This window comes from Ornithodoros turicata, chromosome 7 (assembly GCF_037126465.1).
Source record: "Ornithodoros turicata isolate Travis chromosome 7, ASM3712646v1, whole genome shotgun sequence".
NCBI lineage: Eukaryota > Metazoa > Arthropoda > Arachnida > Ixodida > Argasidae > Ornithodoros > Ornithodoros turicata.
In genome coordinates this window covers 11,921,354-11,945,518 of record NC_088207.1, presented here as the reverse complement: position 1 = coordinate 11,945,518, position 24,165 = coordinate 11,921,354, and the positions used below count along the sequence as shown (strand labels likewise).

Below are 24,165 nucleotides of genomic sequence, written 5' to 3'. Positions count from 1 at the left end.
CCGTGTTGTCCTTTCGTCCGAAGTCCATAACGCTAGTGCAGAGCTGTTGTAAAGTGAGTATGAATATTTTCTTGTCATTAAACTATTTTGTTTCAGGATTTACAGTGGTGGAGGTCCGCGGCAGCGTACATGGCGGGAGCCCTTCCGCCTGGTCAGCACTTTCTAGGGTGCTCCACAAGGATACATTTTTAAAATGTCCATGGAGATGCGTGACCTCGGCGCCACTATACCGTGCCATATGTACGCAATAAACGTCAATGTATAGTAATTTGTTTGTTACCACCCAGTTTCTGAAACTTCACTGCTTCTTCAGCATACATCTACTAAGATCATTCATCGACTATATTGCATGCTATTCAACACTACATTACGTGTTAGTGTAAATTGGAATGAATTGTGACTTTCTTTACGGAAGATCACTAATGATTTCTGTAAAATCTACGGCTAAGAATGTGCATACCAATGGCAACGTATTAAGTCTGCTGTGCATCACGGTTTCCCGATGACTGTTCTTCTGAGCTTCAGTTTCGAGAATAATCGCTCAGAGGGACTGTTATTGCTAACCAACATAGTGAGATACACATTCGACAGCAGAGCTGTATACAGAGCAATAGCATTCTCTATTGTTGCTCTCTTGGAAGTACCTATTTGACTTCATATGGGATTATGACACCAGGTCCTACATGATGTACGGTCCTACACACAAATAGGATCCTATTTGATTGTGGGACCTACATGCAAATGGTTTCTACGTGCAAACATGATCCCATTTGATTGTGTGACCTACTGTCGGACCTACAGTGGGACCTACATGCACATAGGTTCCTACATGCACGCGAAAATGGCGGAATACCAGTTAGTGTCTGCTATATGCACGAGACCTGATGTCTGCAAATCTGTCGTGCTCATGCTTGAGTAGAGACCCTGTATAATTTGTGCACCCTATTATTGTGCTGTGTATATTAGGAAATAACAAATCATGCAACTTATACCCTTCTTTTGTTCATATGGTTCAGCATCCATCTGACAAATGTTTCTTGAACAATCACACTCATGCCTGCACTACATCTTCAACACCTTCGCAGATGATGCCAGATGTTAGACAGATAGATGATAACTCTGAGATATATTTCTCGAAGGCATCTGAAACAATAAAGGGAGTTACGAAGCTGGTTTTAGCAAGTATAATACAGGATGTGTCACATTAAATGCGGGAAAACTTAAAAAGGATTTGTACACCACAGGCATATACTGTTACTTGCGGTCCAAAGACACTTGTTCTTTTGTACCAACCATTTATAACTCACTGCGATTAATTAACTATACCTATTAGGGCTACACCAAACGTGTCAGTAAGGCATTACCTGAAGACAGTGAGAACAAGGCATGTTGAATTCTATTATCCGCAATTACTTATATTCTATGCATCTTCCTTCCACATTCGGGAAAAAATGTGCATGAACCAAGCTGAGTAAAAAAGCTAGCTCAATTATGATTTAATAACCAACAAAGAAAGATATGTATAGTTAGAGCACCAGTACCCTCATATACAAAAATACCCTCGAATAATAAAAAAATTGCCACGTTCACCGAGTCGGGACGAGTAGGCTCCAAAAAGACGAACAACTTCCGACGCGTGCTTCCTTCCGAAAAAGGGCCCCAAAGTTTGGAAAAACAGAGTTACGAACACCTCCCTGCCTACAACCTTCAAACCGCTAAAGACCGGCCCGTGGTGTGATCTGGCCGATTGTAGAGAGATTCAAGTCCTACTAGGGCGTAAATTTTGGCGTCGATCTGACGGACGGGGCGGAAGTTACGGCGCTCCTAATGTATGGGCAGTGCACACTGAGGCCAAGAATTTCCAAATATCTCAACTACCGTTAGGATTTCTCGCATGTCGTGAACGTGCACGAGGAGGGGGAGGAATGGGAAATCCGTTACAACAAACCTGATAGGACAGTTTTAGTCGTAGATATTAGACCGGGAACCCCATCGAGCGATACCCCAGTGTCGCTCGATAGGGTTCAACCGCCACCTCGGGTGTGTGCGCAATGCTCACTCGAAATTCCTATGCTCAAATAGCATTCAAAAGGAGTGCACGCATCATTGTATGTTTGATGAGCCCTGTGATACATATTCGCACAAAAAGTTTGAGCGTAGCGCGCAATCCTGGAGCGCGACGGAGCTTTGAATCTCGCGGCAGAAATGCCCCCCTCTCTCGGCTGCCAGCCGCTGACGTCATATGGCCGCGCCGTCTTTTTCTTTCTTTTTTGCGATTTCTCCGGCGTCGGGGCGCCGGCATTGCGCGACACTGTGACACACATTGTCAAGACATGCTGTTATGACTTGGCTTTTGGACTAAGATCTCCGAACAAGCACGTCGAGTCCTCGGTGTCGTGGTCTACCCAGCTTTTCAATTCGTACAATAAAACGGTCAACCAACATGACCAGCCAACCGACATGGAAGTTATCAGATCCATAAAATGGGCGGAGCACATCGCATTACTTAACTGCGACATTCAGCGTTTTTCCAATTAGTTTCAGTTTAAATATTGAGAAGGAGAAAGGATTACTTTACACCCCTCCCGACATTCGATACGAGTATCTGTACCAGGAGATTAGTTTTTGTGCAGCATATTTTGTGGTCTTAGTTCTTATCGTACCCGATCGGTTTTTTGATAACATTCTTGCTGCCTTCGCCTACAGGGATCAGACTTCATTGCTCCTCAGGCCGGACTTTTTGATGGAGGTTCCGCCGTTTGGGATGGAGAGGCTAGTAAAATGTGAGTATCGCTTTAACGAAAGCTGGGTTTTCTGCCTAAAGCTGCTGGCCAAATAAGTGGGATGTCATATGGTATTTCAAGTGCCAGATGCTCGACCCGGTGGTACATTAAGTAACAACACGATAAAAAAAATAATTACTTAAAATAGTTTCTGGCAGTGGCAGGCAATAGAAGCACGGTTAGTGCGATAGTTACGGTTCTATCATAGGCGCCGACTGCGGGGGGGGGGGGGGGGGTCGCCCATCAAGGTAATACTCTCACGTGTGTCGTACAGTTCGATGTAATGGGCTAGACGTGTATGCTTCCATGCCTTCAAAATACATTTCCTGTGTGTCACAGTGGGCATTTTGTTTCGGGGTAATGGGACAGCTCCTGTTTCGAAACGTAACGTTGAATCTTCAAACAAACACTCCTTGCTTCACATTACGAAATCTTAAGGGAAGCAGTTCGAGAGTCGCATAGAACTAAACAATATATAGTCAGCCCTGTTCTATTTGACAGTTATATCGGAACTTAACATACCTGAAACAAACACCACTTCCAGGAGACGAATAAAGGGCATAGCCAACACAAGGGTCCCCCCCCCCCCTTCCTTCCTATTCCAAGGTAAATATAGATGGTAGCGAAGCTTGCATTGGTCACCACGTCTTCAAGGGCGGCCATGATATAGATCGTCAGCGCCATCCATTCGTTGCGGGGCAAACTACAAATTCCGTTATAATGACGTCACCTGGTACGTCACCATTACGTATGCGCGGGCCGGGCGCTCGCGCTGCGCGTTCCTTCCATCGCGATGTTGAGCCGCGGAATATCACAATCGCTGTTGAAAGCAAATCCAAGAGCTAAACATAGAAGAATAAACAGAGAAGAACCAACGCTAGCGACATGGCGTGCAAGAAAGGACACAGGAGGCCAGGTGGGGGTTACTTTCTTTTATCACGGGTATAAATTCGACACGCCGTTGTAAACAGTATAAATACCCCCATGAGACAATTGATGTTCTGAGGCTGGAACACAGTGACTTTTCAGTGACTTCCATCTTTCATCATAAATACCCACGACAGAATAATGTGCAAAATAACCAGTATGAGTGTAGTATCTGCAAAGCTACTAGAATAAGAATTAGGCTGGGTTCACGTTGGCAGAGCGTTTAATGACCAGCTCTCCGGGAACAGCTGCTGATCAGCTGTCGGCCAGCTGACGAATGCAAACAGCAGTTCACGAGCCTCGCTCCGTCATAGCTCGGTCGTCGTCGTTGTCTACATCATTCCTCCCTCCTAAGGCTGTGAACCTGTAACGGGCAGGAGGTCTTCTTTGACGGATAGGGTATCTCCGCGGAGGCTCTGCTGTTGAGTTTCCAGGTGGCTGTTGTGGGAAGACGACGTCGAGTGCGGGAGGCGCAGACGAAGCCTGGGGTCTCAAGTTGATGTCCATGGTCTGGCTCAAGGGAATAGTCCCAGGTTCCCGTGGACGTCCTGAACACAGAGAAGCATTAGGCGACCCGACCTCATCTTCTTCTTCTTCTTCTTCACCTTCTTCACCTCACATCTCCACCGGAAAAACACCTTGCGACTTGCTTAACAAGAGACCTTTCAGGTTCAAGCTAGATTTAGTTCGCCCGTCCACACAGGACTACTCAGGACAGTCTTCGCACTCCTCTCCAAAAAGGGTGACAAGAAGTTTTGTCACTATGGATAAGGTTTGGGTGAAAGATCCAACCCGTAAACATCATTGGGTCAAAGGTGTGATCATCAGTCGTGAAGGCAACGTTGTATATGATGTTCAACTGGATGGCAGAAAACGGCGCCGCGTTCATGCTGACCACTTGAATGACAGTCCATGTAATGAATAAGCACGAAAAGATAATGTACAAATTACAGCAAACACAGGTGGGGCCCAGGACCTTAATGTACAATGCGTGCTGCTATAGCTGTCGTCATGCACATCTGGATCTTTCCGCATATCTCTCGTAGAAATGAGGTGGAAGTGAACACATTTGCACTGAAGATCACATTATATGATATTTGCATACTGTTTGGTGCTATGTCTGCCCACAGTTTTTGGCATTGTAACGAATTCTATGGGGGAATAAGAAGGTACAAGTCCATTAGCTCAGTTCAGAAGTCTGTGATACTTTATCTTGCAATATATGACAATAATATCAGCTTCCAGTAATGACAACCTTGTTCAGTGTGTACACACCCTGCTGATGACTACTTCTACTTTGATTACAACAGCATTTTTGTATTAAAGGCATGTCAAAGCATCGACAATGTTTGATGTACGTAGATTTTCAAGCTGCACAAGGTGCTTAGCCCTGCACATAACTGCGCCTACATACTGGCGGTTGTGCACACAACTACAGAACTCAGCGAAGGATTCAATATATAAAATTACGTGCTAGGGATCTATATACACAGGTATACACTTAATACGTATCAAAGAATACGCAAACTGCTGAAGATTCAAAATCGAAAATGTATGCTAGGTATCTATGTACACAGGTGTACATACACTAAACATATAAATAATAGGCACAGACTACTGAGCTCTGCATGGCTGTCAAAATACAAATAACACACTAAGGAGCTATGTGCAAAAGTGCACTTTGACAAATCGTGTGCTACACAGGAATGAAAGAATTACAAGAGGTCATGTGTAATCTAGGTTACAACTGAACGCACTGGATAGACTACAGAACCATGCATATCCTTTTGCATGAAAAGAAAACTTCTGGTTACATCACAACAACGTGCAGAGTTTACGAACTTAGTCTCGCTGCCTACTGCAGTGCCTTCTGACGTAACGTACTACTTCGTACTTCCTCATTCCTTTCTCGTGCAAACCAGAACAGTCGTACCCCCACAAAAAAGTGAAATAGATCATCACACACCGATGAAGAACACAAACTTAATGTCTTTGGCACAAGTGTGTCCAACACTTCACAAAGCTTGGACCTGCCATTTTTGGAGGTAAGGAATGTCTTGACGTTGGCTTTGAAGGCTTCCTCACACGCACCCACAAATGTCGCAAAGGCAGGAAGAGGAACCGCCAGCTCCAAAGTCAGTACTGTCCACATTCTTGACACTCAAATAAAGCAATAACTGGCTACTGTCTTGAAATGTGGCATTCCTCCGAGGAATGTCCCATGTTGGACTGGGTGGTTCGAAATTGAAAAGACGACGATGAAGAAGAAAACGGCTATGAACAGTCACAAAGTGCGCAGTCAATGTACAGCAAATTCGTAGCTAACAACATGGAGAGGGACAGGAACCGGAAGCGTACTCAGCTCTGTCTACAATCTTACGTATTACTGGCAGACCGCACGAACTGCTGTATCGAAAATATGCATATTGCATTAATACACAAATTATTCGCGCCTCCGATTAAATTTTTTTTGTTTACCTTCATAGTTTGCCCCTCAACAACCACGCTCGCATGTGTATCATGAAGGGCGCAGGGTTGCTCACACAGATTTCATATTTTTTCCCGCCTTCGCTACCATTTATATTTACCTTGGAAAGGACGTCAAGATGGTGAAAACGATAATCGTCAGCACTTTCCCTTTCAAGTAGAAGGCGCTGTTCTGCTACTTACTGCAGTTTTGCATGAAGAGGGGTCCGAATGTCCTGACCTCCTACATTTCTTCCGTTACATAGAGTTTCGATTGACCTTAGGTATGTAGTAGGATGCTGTCCAGGCCCCCCCCCCCCCTCAGCAAAACCCTGGTTCCGCCCCTGCTTTCAGGCATATTAGAAGCCAGGTGCGTAATATGATTGCGAATATTACTGCCTTTCAGTAGAAGCTGGGGAAAAACGCTCATGTATCGTGGTCAGGAAAAAAGGAGTACTTTTACTCATTTTGGGGACCAAATGCATTGCCACAAAAAATAGTCCCTTTCAAGAGTAAATGCACGAGAGTAAACGAATGTCACAGAGTGGAGAGTGCATTTCACGCGCTGTTGTAAGAGTCCCAGGTACATAATTCGTGTGCATGCATGAAAATACGTTGAAGCAAACCATCAACCGTGATATATCGAGTGATATAAAATCTTGCGCCATACATAGGGCACAATTTGCGAAGAAAGATGCGCTAACTGTTTCTTACTCTGTGTGGCTGGAAAATTGCTACGTTTTCGGAGTTATACGGCCTTATGTCGTTCAAATTGACCAAGGGCACATATTTACCTATAGACTGTTGCATTCAGGAGACCATTCGCGGAGTTTTGTGACAATTTGCGGTCCTGGGGAGTAAATGTCTTGTCTAAAGGTCGGGTTAGGGGACTAAAATGGGGGAGTAATTGCATACTAGGGGAGTAGAAGCTGCAGTTACTCCCCGTTTTACTCCTTTTTTTTCCTTAGAGTGTAGTGGAACGATTACGTTAGGGATTACGGCTGAAGAGTAACAGCGGCGCATGTTGTAGGTTCACCGTGAAGTACAAGGGTCAGATCATCTACGCGAAAATGCCGACGCTCCCACACCATCGCCTCATTATGAGAGTGCAGGCGGGATTCATTCATATCAGCGTGGATAACGAACAACCGCAGCAGCTCAAAACAGACGTAAGAACCCAGGGAACCGCGTATGAACTCAAGGTATCCAAAGAATTCAAGATTTTGAACTTTACTATGGTGAGGACTGTGTCTTTTATAGTCATCTGTTAGGCACATCTGGTTTCGCTGAGAGTAAAGCTTTTCTCGCCGATACATTGTCACAGATGGGGACAAAGAGCGTGCCCTTCTGTCGCAGACACACTCAGCCAATAAACGACTACGATTATTCTTACTATAATATACGTATGCTGGACGTGCTAAGTGCCTTTCCCTGCGGCATCTACACGTCATAGTGTTTCCTGAAATCGCCATGCCTACATGCACGAACAGCAAGACGACGACCAGCACTAGTCCCACAAGCTATATACTTGTCTAGGCTCGACCTCGAGCGCCATGCGACGCGAAGAACCCATTGTTTGGCTTCAGCACGAAAGAGTCAGAGTTGTCCAAGTGGGAATCGTTTCGTGTGGAGAATGTCATCCTTTACCGCAGTGAAACAGCAAAAGTGTGGTTCGATAACCAAGAAGATTCCATCATGTCGTAGGACAAGTTTAAAAACCATCGTTCTGACATATTTGGAAACGCAAATTTCAAACAGAAAGAAGGGAAAAATATGCTTCTCCGTTCGAGCTCAACAGCCGCAGGACACGCGCGCGTTCTGAATATTACGCAGAGAATAATCGCAGTCGTTTATTAGCGTGATACAGAAAGTAGTTGGCGGTCCCTATACAGGGTGTTTCTTTTAGCCTTTACAGAATTTTTACAAAAAAGCTATGGGAGCAGATGTCGTCTTTCTAGTTGAGTTCTACGACTAGCAGACATCGTCTGGAAGAGAGTATGTAACTACAACATGACCAATTATCTGAAATTCATTAAATAATTCTTTGAAAAGAGGTAACGTTTCCTTGAGTTTGAGAAACACACAATACGAAGAAAGCAACACAAGACTAAGACGAGTCTATTTTTTTATTTTTTTCGTGTTGGCGACGCAACTGTGGCTATGAGCGGCGTACAGGCGTGGACAGATGGAGAGAGTACAGCAGGAAGGAATAGGGGACAGGGAGGTTAGTATGCGTCCTGGGCCGACTTCAGGGGGAACTGTGCCGACATTCGTCTGGAAAGTATTCGAAAAAAACCCAGGGAAAACCTCAGACAGCACAGCCGACGACAGGATTCGAACCCTCGTCACCTCCCAGTCTCGGCGTGAGAAAACGATCATCCTAACCACTATCCCACGGGAGCTGGTCAATTGAGTCTTCTGTTGTCCTCTTGGTATTGTGTGTTTCTCAGACCCATGGAAATGTTACGTCTTTCCGTAGTACACCAGCTCGCTTGCACCATTCTCATTTGCTCATTTATATCTTTACTTAGGGAATTTCGGGCACAAGCGAGATAGCAGAACGGTAGGCAATCCAAGTTGAAATCCATTCCATCTCTTAAAAACAAGGAAAGAGCGCGTGAAATATCAATGGCTGAACTTTGGTATGCGAATGCGCCGAAACCGAAATAGCGTGCCGGAGGAGCGCATCATCATCGCCGACTGAGGCCTAATCTGGACCGGAAAGCGGTTAATCTGTTCATCTGAGCGGCATCTACTCCAATAATCTCCATCGCTCCGAATCACGTTGCCATCTGACATGAAATGAGCGCTGTACTCCGTGAACTCCCTCTCGCCTCGATTTCGGTTTTGGTTCATTTGCAAATAGAGATTCCGGGGAATCGATATGTTTTAACGCACGTGCGTGCCTCAGGATTTTTTTACATGTGGAATTGCTCGCAACTTGGATAATCTCACAAGCGTACGAAGTTGGGGTAGTTGGTATCTTGACATATTGTTGAATGCAGCAATAAACAACACAGGGAAGACACGTAAGTTGACGTCACGGCTGCTTACTCACAATTGACAGAATATTTATTTCAGGACGGACAAGGAAAATAATAGCATCTACGATAGTCTCTCTTGGATAGTCTCTCAATCTGCCATCTTGCTTTTGCTCGAAAGTCTATAATTAAAAGTTAATTAATGAATTTTAGGTAATTAGTCATCTTCTATTTGTACACTTTTTTTTTAAATGATGTACGCCTGGCCGTAGAACATATATGCTGCTCTCGTGGCATTTTTTTTAAAGTAAAAATTATGTAAAGGCTAAAAACACCCTGTATGTCGCAATATGTAACCTTTGTGAGATCAGAATAACGATGTCCTGCTTAACCGCTATTTCCAAGAACTTAGCACGACTGACAGTATAACGCGTTGGCTGGAAACGTTGTCTTCTCATTAGGACCGTGATTGGTTGGTGGCTGTTTATTAACTCGCGGTGTGCCTCATAACGTGGCGACATGTTGTGCGGGGAAACGTGTCTCCTGGCCCGACTTCATGCGGAAATTATTTGGCCTGCTATAGGGAACTACAGCTACGCGTGAGGTAAACCCAGTAAACGCACCGAAACAGTAAAGTCGGTGCCGCTATTCGAACCCCGAACACGTTGGAGTCTCTGCGTGGAAGGCCAAAGGCGAGTTCCCACATACAGCGCTTCGCCTTATAGCGCTAGAAAATAGCGCTCAAAATCTGGCGTTGTTTTTCCGGTTGCCGTTCTCACATACTACCGAGCACAGAGCGCTATCCTGCTGCAGTCACGGGATATCTCGTTGCGACGTGATGCACCGTGATTGTTTACTATCCGCGCCGGATATCCGTAACATGAACGCGGATGACACCTTCGATGCTGTGATCGCGATACCGAACTATAGTAACCAAACAGCCATGAATTGGCATATGCACGGCCAGATGAAACTCGTGGCCATTTTCACGTCGTTCTCGTCGTCGCCTTCCCGCCTTGCTGCTTCGAGTGACCGGAAGCAAAACAAACTCCAGCTCCCGCGACGTCACGGCTGGAAGACGCTCACGATTGGTTGACACATACTCGCCGCTCAATATAGCGCTAGAAAAGTTGACCGGAGCTCTACTTCGACAAGAGTGGTTCGGTTCGCAGCCATGCGAGGAGGAAAATATAGCGCATTTTCTAGCGTTATGTAGGGAAGCGCTATATGTGGGAACTGGCCTTAAGCCTCAAAACCGAGGGACCTCATATTTATCTGCGTAAAATTTGTCAGACAACATAACATGTCCCCCGAGAGCCGCGTTCCCTATCGTTGCGTTGCTCATCTTTGCAAGGTGCCTGTGAACATGCCACGGGGTCGTATCTCTCACGCATATAGTTTACGAATTGCATGGAAACTCGCTTGGCGACACCTGCAACTGGGTGTTGTGAGGCTTGTGTTGTGTTTAATTGCCTCATATCCTACAACGTTGGTGACAGCTACATCCTAATGAAATGCAAACAATGTATGTAGGTGTATGATCATACGTTGTCTCGGGAAAAACCGTGAACTTGAACAGCGCAGCGGCAGGCCTTGATGAGCCAACTTTGACGTCATCATCACATTGTATACCGGATCTTTCACGGGGGTCCCCGCGGCTGCCTAATTCGGAAACAGGTAGCGCAATCGCAGAACTTTCTTTTTGGTAAAGAGCCTTGGGACATCAGCAATGAACTGAGCAGTGAGCGGCTCGTTTGCATACGCACACTAATGAAATAAACATTTTAACTCACACTGTGGTAAGCAGGTCCTCTCTTTGAAAGTCAACTTCAGCGTTATTTTAGCAGGTTTCACAAGCACTTCATACCTCTTCACGCAGCCCTCTTGCTGGCCGACGAGCCGCTTGCTCAGTTCGAGATTGTTTCTAGCTTCCTCCTGGATAATGGCTTCGATGGCAAGTTGTAAAATTTGTACTTCTTAGTGTTTCATTTTACACAGTACACAATGTTTTGTTCTTAAGGTTATCATTTTACTTTTACTTTTAATTTTACTCTCATATTGATTTCTCCACATACCCACTGTTTTTGGCGCTCTATGGCCTTCGTCGCTTTTCCACCAAAAACCCCAATCAATCAATCAATCAACCATCCTAACTTTTAAATTTTCTTTCGCACATTTTCCACTGTTTTACGTACCGGGAGTCTCAGCGAAAAATACTGCAAGGAAAAAAAAACGCGTCGACGCTTAGTAAATTTTTCGAGTAACCTGGAACCTGGAAGTAACCTGGAACCGGTTCATGTTTGCATATATTTGCGCGGAGCAGTACACCAATGCGCTCTTTGGATCAACTATCCGACTGTAAATGTTGTGTTCATCCGCCTAGTTGTCACACGGGGGTGACGTAACATAAGGAACAGCTGTACGACCGCAAGAGAAGCTTTGGTGTTCCTTCTCTATCCGACTAGCACAAAGCGCTCGCCCGGCATTCGTCATCACCCATGATAAGGACACGCTACCTCACCTACGGGACGACAGAACCGCCAGAGCTGTTTACCAGTCGCGTTGAGAAGGAATACCAAACTGAATTTCCGTAAGCGTGCGAAGTAAAATTGAAAATTTAGGATGTTAGTTAATGAGTGAGCGTATGCAAATGAGCCGCTCAGTACATAGCTCATGGCCGATATCCAAGGTTGTTTACTAAAAAGAAAGTTCTTCGATGGCGCCACCCGTTTACGAATTATTCAGCCGGGAGGCCTTCCTGAAACGTCCAGTATATTGTCTGCAGGACTACTGCCCATTTCGAAGAAGTACGTCTGCATTCTTATACACAAAAACGCGAAACAACGAATGGGCGCCGCCGTTAGTGCTGCCGCCCCGTGATAATCATAGGAACTGTGCGCGTGTGGGGTGTCGTTAGTCGAGTTCCTTCATTTTCCTGTGTGTGTGCTCGTTGATTTTCGTGTTGTTAGTATTCATTTCATGTTCGTTCATTTTTCCTGGAACCGGAATATCGCATCGGCCAGCACCCCTCACGTGGAAAACTGTGCATATCGCATGCGGAAGCAAGCAATCTTTCTTTCCCTCGATGTTTCCAACATTCATACGCTGCTTAGATGGTTACCCTAGTTATATGGAAAGCTGAAGGTCTCATCAGTCCTACTCATTAAAGACGGCAGCCACAGCCATTCATCCCGATGGAAGCAGACGATTTTGGCAGGTCACCTACATGGTGCTGTCGCTGGAAATGAGGCTAAGCAGCGCACGTAGACAGGTGGTTTGAGAGCATACCTGGGTAAATTACTTCTAAAATGTAATTAAATTACATTACTTATTACTCCAGTTAGAATGTAATGCAATTACATTACTCATTACTGCAACTGAAATGTAATGAAATTACATTACAATTACAAACTCATTACTATGCCATTATTGGCATACATATTCCGGAATTTTGTGGAAGGCACAAGGGGCAAAAACACAAAAGTTGACGAAACTTGCCTTCCAAGAAGTTCGGGTAAATGTATGCTGACAATGTGACAACAGTTAGCTTGTACTCTTCTATTGGTCTCTTCTACATGTCAGGGTAGTGTGCCACGTATGACATATCGTTCCACAATGTAAAGACGAAGGTGACACAATTTATCACGACAAGATTGTCTGGAGGATGGGCCCCGCAAACAATGATTCTCCAAGGCTACAAACCGTTTACCTGAACATTTGTTTGTGGGTGCCCTAACTAAGGCAACTGGCTCGTCGAAGGGAACTCATGTTCCCTGTGCCGATTGAGTGCGCCACCGTTCACAGTGGGCGTTGGAATTCTTTTAACTCGCCGGTCCCCAATTCTCTGGCAAGTGCAAACACAGAACACACACTCGATTATTTTGTAAGAAGTAATGAGTAATGTCATTAAAATTACTGCCCAAATGTAATTAAATTATATTACAAATTACATAATGTAAAACGTATTGTATTTCGTTTTTGTGTTTGTTTACGTGTTCTTGCCCATCGCTCAGGCTTGCCTATCATGGAATTTATCCACCAGCTAGCCTGCATTTACGCCATTCTGTCAAAACGTAATATATTACATTACAAATTACCAGGAAAAGTAATTCATTAGAGAAATGACATTACTACCCAGGTATGTTTGAGAGTAACGTGACAAGTCTATACTAACGCAGATAACAGGCATTGTTGAATATAGCGCACTGCAAATTATTGAAACACATTTTTGCCATACCGTGCTGATTTCTACTAGAGCTAGTCCCCCACCTCAAATCAATTATTTATACTGACTTGGACGGTCAACTTTCGAGAATAAGTATAACTCCTTCTTTCGTTAACTTTCAGGCAACTGGCAAAGGCACCACCGTAAATGGGATGTGTATCCCACCTTAATGGCTACAAGTATTTGGTCTACATCTGATTTTATTTGTACTTTCAACAAGCGATATCTGATAAGTGATGAATAAAAATAATGAGCCGAACATTTTAGTCTTCTTAGTGGGTCTCATTTCACACGCAACGAAATTACCATCTAACATATGCTGTGTCTGTTTGCGTCAAGAATAAGAACATGCATCATGGCAGTCATCATGGCAGTACATCATGGCAACCCTGGCAGTCAGATATTAGTGAATTACGCCCCAAACGCACTGTCGCATTGGATCAGCCGCAATCCTGGTCGCCGCAATCCCGCTGCGCTGTCCGCAGTTCACGTTAGTGATCCAGGTTTTGATTTAACGCCGTCTGGCGAGGGCTTGACACTATACTCACTCAAGTTTCCAATAGGTTTTTTGAAGAACACAGAGCGTCACTGCGGCTGTCACGGTGCAGGTTGGGAGTTGTCGGGGAAAACATGTGTATGCCTTGCCTTTCCTATCGTCTCCGAAGGTCGTCGTCGTCCTATTTCTGGTGTATACGCCGTCACTGTCGCTACACGCCCTGCCAGGGCTCGCGCTGCTTCCTGGAGCTTTTTTTCAAATGGCGTATTAAAAGATACATTGGTTTAGAAGATGCCAGCATGAATTAAATTCATATTAGACCAAATGACGTCTGTGAGGGCGATAGCTATTTCGGCGTTTGTCCATATTGCGCTCTCTTCGTACGGGATGCCGTCTTGTCAGCCCTTGGCCAGCCTGGGTCCGAAAAGGCCAGTAGCGAGGAGGCAAGGGAGCAAAGGAGCCACTGCGCCTACGCCAGCCCTCCTTGAAGTGAGTAATCCCGTACTCATTTTGTCCGCACCTGAGGGTGATCACAATCGCTGCCCACGATTGCACGCAATGTGGATCATCCGTTGTTGCGTTTGGGGTGTTACCGTTTTACGGTGTGCATGTGAGCGCACAACTCTCTTCCCTTCAAATGCTTGCCTCCAAAAGAAGCCCTCAAAGTCTGTCTGGAAAAACAGCATTAGGAACGCGTCTCTGTCCAGAACTTCTGAACCGCTGAAAACCGGCCCATTGAGTGATTTGATCGACCCTAGAGCCACCTACTCGGACACAAATGTTGGAGTCGAACCAACGAACGGGGCTATTTTTTTTATTGCTGGAGGTATGGCGATCCGAATGTGTCGGAAGTGATGACGGAGACCCAGAATATCCAAATATCTCGACTGCCGTTAGTATCTCTCACAAGCCGTGGGTGTGCATGCGAAGGGGGAAGAATGGCGAATCCGTCACAACAAACCGCGTCCCGATAGAACCGTTTGAGGCCAATATATTACTCCCGGAACCCCATCGGGCGACACCGCCGTCAGTAGAGAGGGGCTGGCTACTGCGTGAACACACTTGGATCCCCAGTGAGCCCCGAGTGGACTATCCGTGTGCTCCAGACCTTAAGAATCGATAGCGAGTACGGGAACACGTTTGCGAGCAGGATAAATGCACGTTAGGGCATAACTAACTGGACTTTCAAATTAAAGCACAAAGCGACAGGATCCAACCTGACCTAACCGCATGTGTGTCAGGTGTCGTTTCGAACGTGTATGCTATTTCTGTATCTTCTACATAGGCCCGTTACTCTTCTCTCCTAGGAACGTAGCAGCGAGTTTAATTCTCTGCAGATTTCTCTGTGGCGGTGACACAAGGGAAGTTTTTACAAGGTAAGAGGATGAGGTGATGCTATTAAGTGGCCCATATTCCAAATTGAGTTTGGCATAATCGTAACCATAACTACGTAGCACGATCAACATTCTGAATTATGTGTCATATGTGATTCCTCTGTCGCCTATACAACCCTATATGTGCATTATACGGCACCATAGGTGTACTACTCCTGTCCCATACGAAGTCGTATGGCATCCTTATTGCTCCCATATCACCTCATATGGGGGAAAGGTATGTAGGCGATTCCACGCGAAACGATCCAATGGCTCTGCTCGGCCTTCCCAAAGCCACCACGAATTCTTATGATTTTTTTTGGCAGTCCCTGATAGTGCGAAATGACATACCACGAAACGTTTCTACGCAGACCTCGATGTGGCGGGTGCTAGACACGCATTAAACACGCTCTTCGTTGTGTGCTTTACGCTGGTTTGTAGCAAATCTTGAAAAAAAAAGTGAATATCGTTTCGCGTGGAGCCGCCCATGTGGTATATAGTCCCATATAAATTCATACGAGACCCATATGAGTACCAGTTCTATCCCGCGTGACTTCGTATGATAGCCATACAAGTGCATCTTGCCCTCATATGACTCAGGGCCGTATATATTCATATAGGACCCATATAAACTGATTAAGGACCAACATGAGTCCCATAAAGGATTTTTGTTAGAGTTGGTAAGACTATTTAATCATTATAGTACTTGAGGTTAAGCTCATTTATTTTTTCTCACACTTTGTACATCTGTTTTCCATAATGAGTGAATATAAGTTAAGGATTCTTACTGATAAAATTATAGTTGTGCTCCATAATGACTGAGAGTAGTAAATAGTTTTTGTAATAGTTGTACTAAACTTCAATACTAGAGTGAAACTCATTGATAGTAGGATAAAGATATACTCTAGTGATATTATAAAGGGTTGTGCTTTGTATAGGCCTTCTGTCTGGAGTGCGTTCCTCATACCTGTACGACATTTGAAGTCGTTCAGAGTGCACGTGCAACTTAAGACAATGGGGGAAGTTATGACGTCACGTACCGCTGTGTTTGGCATAGTGCTCTATTGTTTAGAGAGGATCTGTCCCTAGCAGTTGCGCTATAGAGGTGCGCCCCCTTCTGGATTTCGTTTTAATGCATGATTTCCATAAAGAGTGATGTCATAAATTGGTTCATGCCTTTAGTGTATAACAGAGAAGACTTTGTAAAGGGCTTCTATCTCGAATGCATTGCTCAGTCGACCTTTAGAAGGAGAAAAACTGTAGCCTCAGAGAATGGGATGACGTCGCGACAAATGAGCGAGACGTATGGCCAGCGCCTGGATTCAGTTATCGGTTTGCCTCTCGCAGGGTGAAGTCTTGTCGGTGACATGCTCCTCGCGACCGTTGGTGGGGGTTATGGATGCTGTCCTCGCACGGAGTTCGTGCCTAGTAGATTTACGACGACGTGTGGGAATACTGCAGGTGACTACCATTCCACATTGTTCAAGTGCATTTGGTTTAGGCCTAGTCTGCTGATCAGTGCATTCTCTGTGCATGCTTTCCTGCGTCGACGCGTCTAGCAGCCTTGTGAGTCGTCGCTCCATATTATTATTTTTTTTTTCTTTTGTCAAGCGAGGTTATTGTTGATCCCCTTGTTGAAGCAGTATCATTATTGTCTTTACATGCCACACGATGACGATGGTACTGCCACACCTTTGGCCCGGATACGAGAAGCGCTGCCATGTCAAATGAATTCTTAATGATTGTGCAACAGGGCGAAAGAACGTCAAACTTCAGTTCTCTGTTTGGACTTCAACAGAGGCAGTCGTGCAACACAGCGCCCCCCGTGATATCTTTGAACCCTCTTTGTTTCTGATTAGCAGTGACGTTTAGCTAACCTGCCCGTGCATGCTGGGGCGTTGGTTGATAGCGTTGCAATTCTTGTCCATGCGCGGCGCCACTAGTCTGTTTTTCTGCCTTCCCTGAAAGCTGACGTGATAATGAGTGTGCTGCCGCTAAGGAGCCACTAACTTCGTATCACCCTAAGGCTAACATTACCGAAAGTGTTAATCAGAACCTGAAAATGATGTTGGTTGCTTTCACTAGTTAGCACCACCGTAATTGGGATCTTCGCTTGGCCGAACTGGCGTTTGCTACACGGACAACAGCCAGTAGATCTACAAGCTTCACCCCAGCGTTCCTAAACTTGGGACAAGAGGCACATTTTCCAGTGGAGAATTCTCTACGCCACCCTGATGGTAGTACCCGGCATTCTTATGCAATGTATGCGGAGGGCCTCCAGAGTTGACTGGACGTTGCAGCTCGGACGGCTCGGGAGAATCTGGACGTAGCACCTACAGCGCCGGTGGCCTTGTCCTTCGACGGACTCAACCGCTGAATCACGCGGCTCGCGGCTTTGCAGCTTCACTCAAAGATAGGTCGGATGGCCCCTTCGAAGTAGCTGCATGCTCTTCCGGGCTCACTTACAGGCTTCGTCGCTGTCACACGGGCGAAGAAACTGGGCCAGTACACATCTCGGACCTGACGACTTACCACCTCCGAGACCCCGAGGGCGAAGAAGCAGACGTTCAGCTTCCTCCTCATGACGTGGATCAGGATCCCGTTTCCGGAACTTCCAATCGCTACAGTTTGCGTCCCTGCAGGCGGCGCACGTAGCTGCCACTATCCCAGTCGCTAACCCTAGTGCTCTTGCGTTGTTGATCTTAGTGTGATTTCTGTTTCGCGGTCTTTAGCTATAATCTTCTGGGGGAGAGCGTTTTCAGGTTCTCGCTATTTGAAATTGCTTTCTCACCGTATCCCCTTTTTTCTTTCCCGCAGGAGATGCCCCTCCCCCCCCCCCCATAAGACGCGTAAGCCTCGTGACTTCATCCAGCCAGCACTGTACGCACCGCCTAGGTGTTCACGGCCTGTTCTCGTTCATCTGGAGGACCTGCAACTGCCCCGTCTTCCCAGAGGTCTGTTGCTATGTGGTCAGTTGCTGCAGACGGGTGCCTAGTCTCTTGGGCCTCTAGGACCATATAGTCGGAGCCACCATGCCCTCTGCACGCTGATGGTCCCTCAAGAGTCGTCGCTCCAGGGGACTCACCCTTACAGACAGACACCACAATGACCCTCCTATCCCTTACACCGATGAAGAACTTTGCCTCCTCTGCCATCAATGCGGAGTGTCAAAGATACATCGCAGGACACATCGCCGATGACAGTGACAGCAGGAGAAACAGATGTCGCCCGTACCAATGAAGATGTCTCCGCTCCTCTAGCGACTCTCCGACGATCGCGCCCCCAACTATTGTGTCACGCCCCTCAGCAACCCCATCAGCACACCCCTCAGCAACCATACCAGCCGCCGGAAGATGCCCTGATCGACATGTTGAAGGATTGTTGAACTATGGGAACTTTGTTCGCGGTGGTTACCACTATAAGGGGGGAAGTGTGAGGGACATATTCACTGCCTATCGGATTTTGATAAGGCAGCGGTAGGGTGCGCCTTTCTGACTATGACACCATAAGTCATGTGTGTGGGAGAGGGGCGTTTTTGCAAGAAAAAGGGTTAAAAGGTAAACACGCGGTCGATGGTGGGGTCTTGCTTGCTTCCGGGTCTTGGTGTGCGGCGGAGCGCTGTCTGCCCTGCGGATTATTGTAAGTGGAATAAACCTTTGCTTGTTCTTGGTTGCACGTTTCGCTTGCTCTGTCTTCCTCGGTGACGGAACAGACGGGCTGACGCCAAGAGGTTGTGGAAACACGGGTTCCCACACAATGTTCAATTGACAAATATTGGATGACAGCATTACTATGTGGCCAGTCACTTAAGGACGTGTCACACTACGACGACGCGACACCGATTTTTGGTCAACATTGTCGGCGCATTTGTTTTTGTTGGCGTCGGCAGCGTACTCACACTACAGCGACACCAACACGCGACAAGAGAATGACCGACAGGACGAATGATCGGCCGATTCTGTTCTCCAGCACGCCGACAGTGTACCGACGCCGACTCCTGTCACACCGCACAGATAGCCGACTCGTGAGCACGTGATTGTACGCCGCAGCCAACCACAGTCGTGAGCCCAGCAATCGCGCCTGCGCAGTTTATCGTGTGTACGCGGGCTTTTTTTCGGCGCGATGGCTGCCGCGGAAGCGGGAACCCGTAGGCCAACACGGACTCTTCACAGAGAAGATCTGCCGCGAGATGGGCACAACACTGACTGAGACCACTTCAGCCCTTACATATTAAATGTGTGTTTTATGTATTTTTGTGTCCCGTGCACTTCACTCCTCTCACACCTCTCAACGTGGGCCCACGTATCGGTGCGAGCCTTCACGTGAGCATGGCATTTTCAAGGAGACACCCTCGCCCCGGTTGTTTTGTACGACATTTGTACATGACATAGCTGCGATTGGATCCATTGGGCGTTTCAGAGCTCGTCTTATCGTTTTCATATAATAAAACTTCGAAAAACTGTAGAAATCTCGCAGCGGATCTGCATGTCGGCGAAGAAAATCGGCCAGCCCCCAAACCTGCCACAACAGTCGGCCGACTCGTGTTTTCCCTGATTTTCTTGGCAGGTTTATCGGTGTTGACAGTCACACTAGGCCGACATTTTGGGCTGTTTGTGTCAGCTATCGCTGGCTTCCTAGTGTGACTTTGGAATCGGCCAACTTTGTGTCGGCCGACGGTTGCAGTCGTCGTCGGTGTCGTGTTGAGATCGGCAGTCGGCCGATAAAAGTCGGCCTAGTGTGACACGTGCTTTACTGTACGTCACTTGGAAGGCATGCAGGTATGCTACCAAAAAGGTTGTACATTTGACAGCTTTTTTTTTGGGCGCTCAGTATCTATTGAAATGTGTTTGTAAGTTATTTGAACTTGATATATTGCATTTGAGGACTTCCAGAATAAGCCTACGGGACTTAGAGGAGCATGGAAGTGATCTTTAACATGACTCGAAATCCTACTTCATTTGTGAAGCTGTCCACAAGGAGTCACCATACAAAATATTTCCGATCTGCGGCGTATTGTCACTGCGCAATGAAATTTACAAAAGACAGTCGAAGAACGGCAGTCGCGGGCGAGAGACACGAGCCCCGCGTGACGTAGAAGCTGCTCGGTGCCCTTTTCCTTTGTTTCTTCATCTCGGCTCGCGCGCCGCTTATACATGTTTCAGCTGTGCAGTTGGACGTCACTTGTCACGTGCCGTAGCCCGTGATACGCCAGGCCGTTTTCGGCTTCGCTTCGGCGCTCTTCGGATTTGGAGAGCGTTCTTTGAACGTGTGCGGGACAGAGCCTTGCGCGTGCTATCTGGGTTACCTGCGCTCATCGATCTTTCGCAGCAGCTCATTTTTGTTGTAGAAGACGTTGCAGCGAAAAACTAAAAATATTTTGGGGGTCACTTCCATGCTCCTTTAAAGTTGCATCATCAGGACACATAACTGGAGTTTAATATTACGGTATTATTTCTAGAAGTTCAACAATATGTGTTGTGATATTATGGACATTACTATCTAGTCGGTGTTTAACCATTGAGATGTCCCTGACCGCTATTGTCTTGTCGCGATGCTGTGCGAACGTAAAGTGCGTACGCTGGTCACTGTTGCGGTGTTTTAATAGCTTTATTTATAATAAACAATGAAGAAAGAAGGGAATCACTGAAAGAGTTAGTCAGCTGCAGTACTCGAACACACATCTTCTGGATTGCTCTGGGGCTTGGTACAGCCCTGAACCGGCGGGTTCGAGTCCTGCAGCTGGCGAAACTTTCCAGTGACTTCCTTCTCCCTTAATTCATTGTTCTTAGGCACGCGAGGCTTTGTGTGTTTGGCCTTTCTTCTGTGTTCCAGCTTCAGAACATAAATTTCCCTCGTGTTAAAATAGTTTTGTCAAAATGTGCTTCATGTGTAAGCTACTGCATGTCACCTTTACATGCACGGCGCACATTCGTGAAACAGTACACACATAGAGAGAAGCTTTTAGGTGTGGTCAAAGTAAAGGCTAATGAAGGTATATAGTCCTAGACATCATGGCTAATTAAAGGATAGCACAGGGTTAGAAGCCGCCTGAGTCTGGTACATAACAGGTCTAACGTTGGGCTAGGGCAAGACGTTGGACGTTAGGTTGAGATGTCTAGGTGCCGTAACGTTAGCTAACGTTAGCTATAGTGTTAGCTATGCTATAGGAAGGCTAGAGGAGTTGCCCTATATATTAACGCTATTGGAAGACATCTACTAGACCTGTCAGTCGTCCAAATTTAGACGTCGATTGGACATTCATTATCCCAACTTTTTCTACATGGGTGTATTCGTCGTTTCTTGTCCAAATCCATCCTTTTCCTAAACAGCCCAGACCTGCCATGATGACGTCCCACCTGGCCAGCCACGATGTGCAGAACTGGTGGCCACTGGTGGACCGTAACCTGGTGTGACTCTCTACAACCGTCATGGCGAGAGCAGCGAGCATGGTCCGCGCTGGCGACAGACCACTTTCTTCAGAGTGATCTCATTGATTTTAAATTAAATTAATTATCCTTTTCACTTTCTTTATATATTTTTTTTTCCATGACTACTACAAGCCGGCTAAATACAACTGTGCTGGACACGTGTATTGACACACTGGATTCGATCCCACGGCCCCAATTACATTGTGGTCGCGAATTACTTGAAAACTGCAATTAGAACGTGTCCAGATAGTAGTGGTCAGTACTAACTACATACAGGAGCATTCTGAACGTGACGCTTTATTTCACGCCTCTGGCTCAGGACGGTCTTTATTAAGGACGACGTTCACGATAAGAAACGATTACGACATCACGTTAACGCTGTTGGAAACAGCGCTTCGAAGCGACAAACGGTGGAGAATACTTTAGCCTGTGAACAACTATAAGGGGGGAAGTGTGAGGAATATTTTCGCCGCCTATCGGACTTTGATAAAGCACCGGCAGGGTGCTCCTTTCTGTGTATGACACCGTAAAGCATGGTTCACACTAGTGCGTTCTGTTGCGTGCGGACGCTGGTTACCGTGGCAACAGATACGTGCGCGACATCCTGCACCAGAACGCAAGGAGTTCGCCCGAGCTCAATTTTTCCGACGCACGCAGCAGCCCGCAAGCGGAGAACGAATCGCGAGGCCGCCTTCCGAGCGTGCGCAATAGGTTTCTCTCTGCGAGACTGTTTTCAACATGGCGGTCACCGGAGTGGAAATCCCGCTCGGCGCTCATTGGCTTATGGTTTTGTGACGCATGCATTCGGACAGGAGTATGTGAACAGCGGAACGGATTGCTTACAACGCACGCGTACGCACGCCGGCGTCCGCTCGCAGCAGAACGCACTACTGTGAACCACGCTTAAGTCATGTGTGGGAGACGGGCGTTTTCGCAAGAAGAAGGGTTAAAAAGTGAACACGCGGTTGATGTGGGGTCTTGTTTTCTTGGTCTTGGTGTGCGGCGGAGCGCTGTCTGCCCTGGGTATTATTGTAAGTGGAATAAACGTCGCGTTCTCTTAGCGCGCGTGGATTTGCGCAATATTTTTCTCGAGGGATTTCGTCTCGTCTGCCGACGGGTTCCTGTCTTGAGATGCTCTTTGTCCGTCTCCACTTCTGTATGATTACGCTCAGCCTTTTCCGAACTGTAAAAAAGAGTCATGTATCCCATTTACACGCCAGCATTATTGTTCCTTTTTAAAAGCCGGGCTGGGGCTGTGACTGCTGTGTGTTCAAGCGGTAAGTTGATGTTATCACATGCCACAAATTTCACTGAAGTTGACTCCAGCAACCAGCAGGCCTTCAAGGGGTGCTCGAGTACCTTGACCAGCAAGGGATGACAGTCAGCATGCTCATCACCGATAGACACAATTAGGCTCATTCATCTGTGAATCATCGCTTTGACGTGCTGTACGTCGCAATAGGTCATAAGCCACATTTTCTCTGTAGCGCATCCCGTCATAACACACATGTGCAGTCCAGCTTGTGTATGTATTTCGACAACATATATCCTATTAAAAGGGGTACATTTGGGGGCAAGGTTTGCTGTTAACATTATTGATCACATTTGGAGCTTAAATGTGTCGATGCTTTTTGCGCATTTTTAGAAATGTTAGCCTTAACCGGTATAATTATACTACTCTACTTCTCCTTGCTCAGGCCTCAGGAAAAAGATAGATGGAGCAGCACTGGTAAAGCAACATCCGTTGCTACAAAAATGGTGCTAGAGCATTGTAAACCACCTCTACTGGTGCGCATGGAAAAAAAATGAGAATGGGAAGTTGGTCCTGGTAAAGTGGCTCGCAATGGTAGCGTAGTCTAGACTCCCCCCCCCCCCCCCCACGTCTCACAAAATTGCTAGGTCCCTGGCCACATCCAGCACACCAACGCTCTGTCCTCAATACTCTCTTCACATTTCTGGACACCACAGGACTTCAATCCTTATTTTTTTTAAATCCGTGTTAGCGCCGCGAAGCAACTGTGGATATGAGCCGCGGCGGAGAGGTGCGGTGAGCGGATAGAGGACAGCATGAAGGAGTGGGAGGAGAGGGGGGTTAGTGTGCGTCCTGTGCCGACTTCAAGCGGAACTGTGCCGACATTCGTCTGGAAAGTCTTGGGAAAACCCAGGGAAAACCTCAGACAGCACAGCCGGTGACAGGATTCGAACCCGTGTCACCTCCCAGTCTCAGCGTGTAAAGCGATCACCTTAACCACTACGCCACGGGAGCTCGTAAAAATCCTTATTGCGAAGGGACTCATTATTTCTTTCCCCGCATCACCACTAGCAATGGGGTAGAGTATCGCCCCTGGCCATGAAACACCCCATCTATCATCCCTTAATAAAGTTGTTGTCGTTGTTTGCACATCGAGACATTGGAGAGCAGCTTTTGCTCCATGAAGGCGATTTACACTACTTTAAGCTAGCAGTGGTGCGATTGTTTTGCGTTT

The 24,165-nt window shown here is 46.5% G+C and overlaps 1 protein-coding gene and 1 long non-coding RNA gene across 2 annotated transcripts in view; both read left to right on the top strand.

Moving 5' to 3' along the window:
* LOC135400460 (uncharacterized) overlaps nucleotides 1–2,787 on the top strand; it is a 73,720-nt gene extending 70,933 nt beyond the window's left edge. The window contains exon 11 of the mRNA XM_064632293.1: nucleotides 2,707–2,787. Within this exon, the coding sequence (XP_064488363.1) occupies nucleotides 2,707–2,787 (81 nt within the window). The remainder of the gene's footprint in view (nucleotides 1–2,706) is intronic.
* A 4,425-nt stretch (nucleotides 2,788–7,212) lies between these two features.
* Nucleotides 7,213–13,643, top strand: LOC135399536 (uncharacterized). The gene is made up of 2 exons (XR_010424326.1): nucleotides 7,213–7,414; nucleotides 13,505–13,643. It is a non-coding gene; the product is annotated as an uncharacterized LOC135399536 (long non-coding RNA).
* Nucleotides 13,644–24,165: the final 10,522 nt, after the last annotated feature.